The 355-nt window shown below is 70.4% G+C and overlaps 1 protein-coding gene across 1 annotated transcript in view; it reads left to right on the forward strand.

Annotated features, from left to right (window-relative positions):
- The window catches only part of BCAR1 (breast cancer anti-estrogen resistance 1), a 5288-nt gene that overhangs the window by 3726 nt on the left and 1207 nt on the right, over positions 1–355 (forward strand). Inside the window, exon 4 of the mRNA XM_009892960.1 lies at positions 2–345. Within this exon, the coding sequence (XP_009891262.1) occupies positions 2–345 (344 nt within the window). The remainder of the gene's footprint in view (position 1; positions 346–355) is intronic.

The following is a 355-nucleotide window of genomic DNA, read 5'->3' on the forward strand; positions in this document are numbered from 1 at the left end:
GGGCGTCCGGACGGCCCTCCGGGACCTGCTGGAATTTGCTCGGGGGGCGGTAGGCAACGCCGCCCAGGCCTCCGACCGTTCCCTCTCCGCCAAGCTCAGCAAGCAGCTGCAGAAGATGGAGGAGGTCTACCAGGCCCTGGCGCGGCACGGCCAAGCGCTGGACGCTTGCCACTGGGCCCCGAGCGCCTTGGCCGGCGGCAAGCCGGGCACGGATGACTTGGAGCACTTCGTCATGCACTCGCGCGGCGTCCCCGATGACACCAAGCAGTTGGCCTCCTTCCTGCACGGCAACGCCTCCCTCCTCTTCAAAAGGACAAAGCCGGCGGCGGAGAGCGGCGGGCGCAGGCGCCCGCCC

The sequence above is a fragment of the Charadrius vociferus genome, unplaced genomic scaffold (genome assembly GCF_000708025.1).
Source record: "Charadrius vociferus isolate BGI_N301 unplaced genomic scaffold, ASM70802v2 scaffold829, whole genome shotgun sequence".
Classification (NCBI taxonomy): Eukaryota; Metazoa; Chordata; class Aves; order Charadriiformes; family Charadriidae; genus Charadrius; species Charadrius vociferus.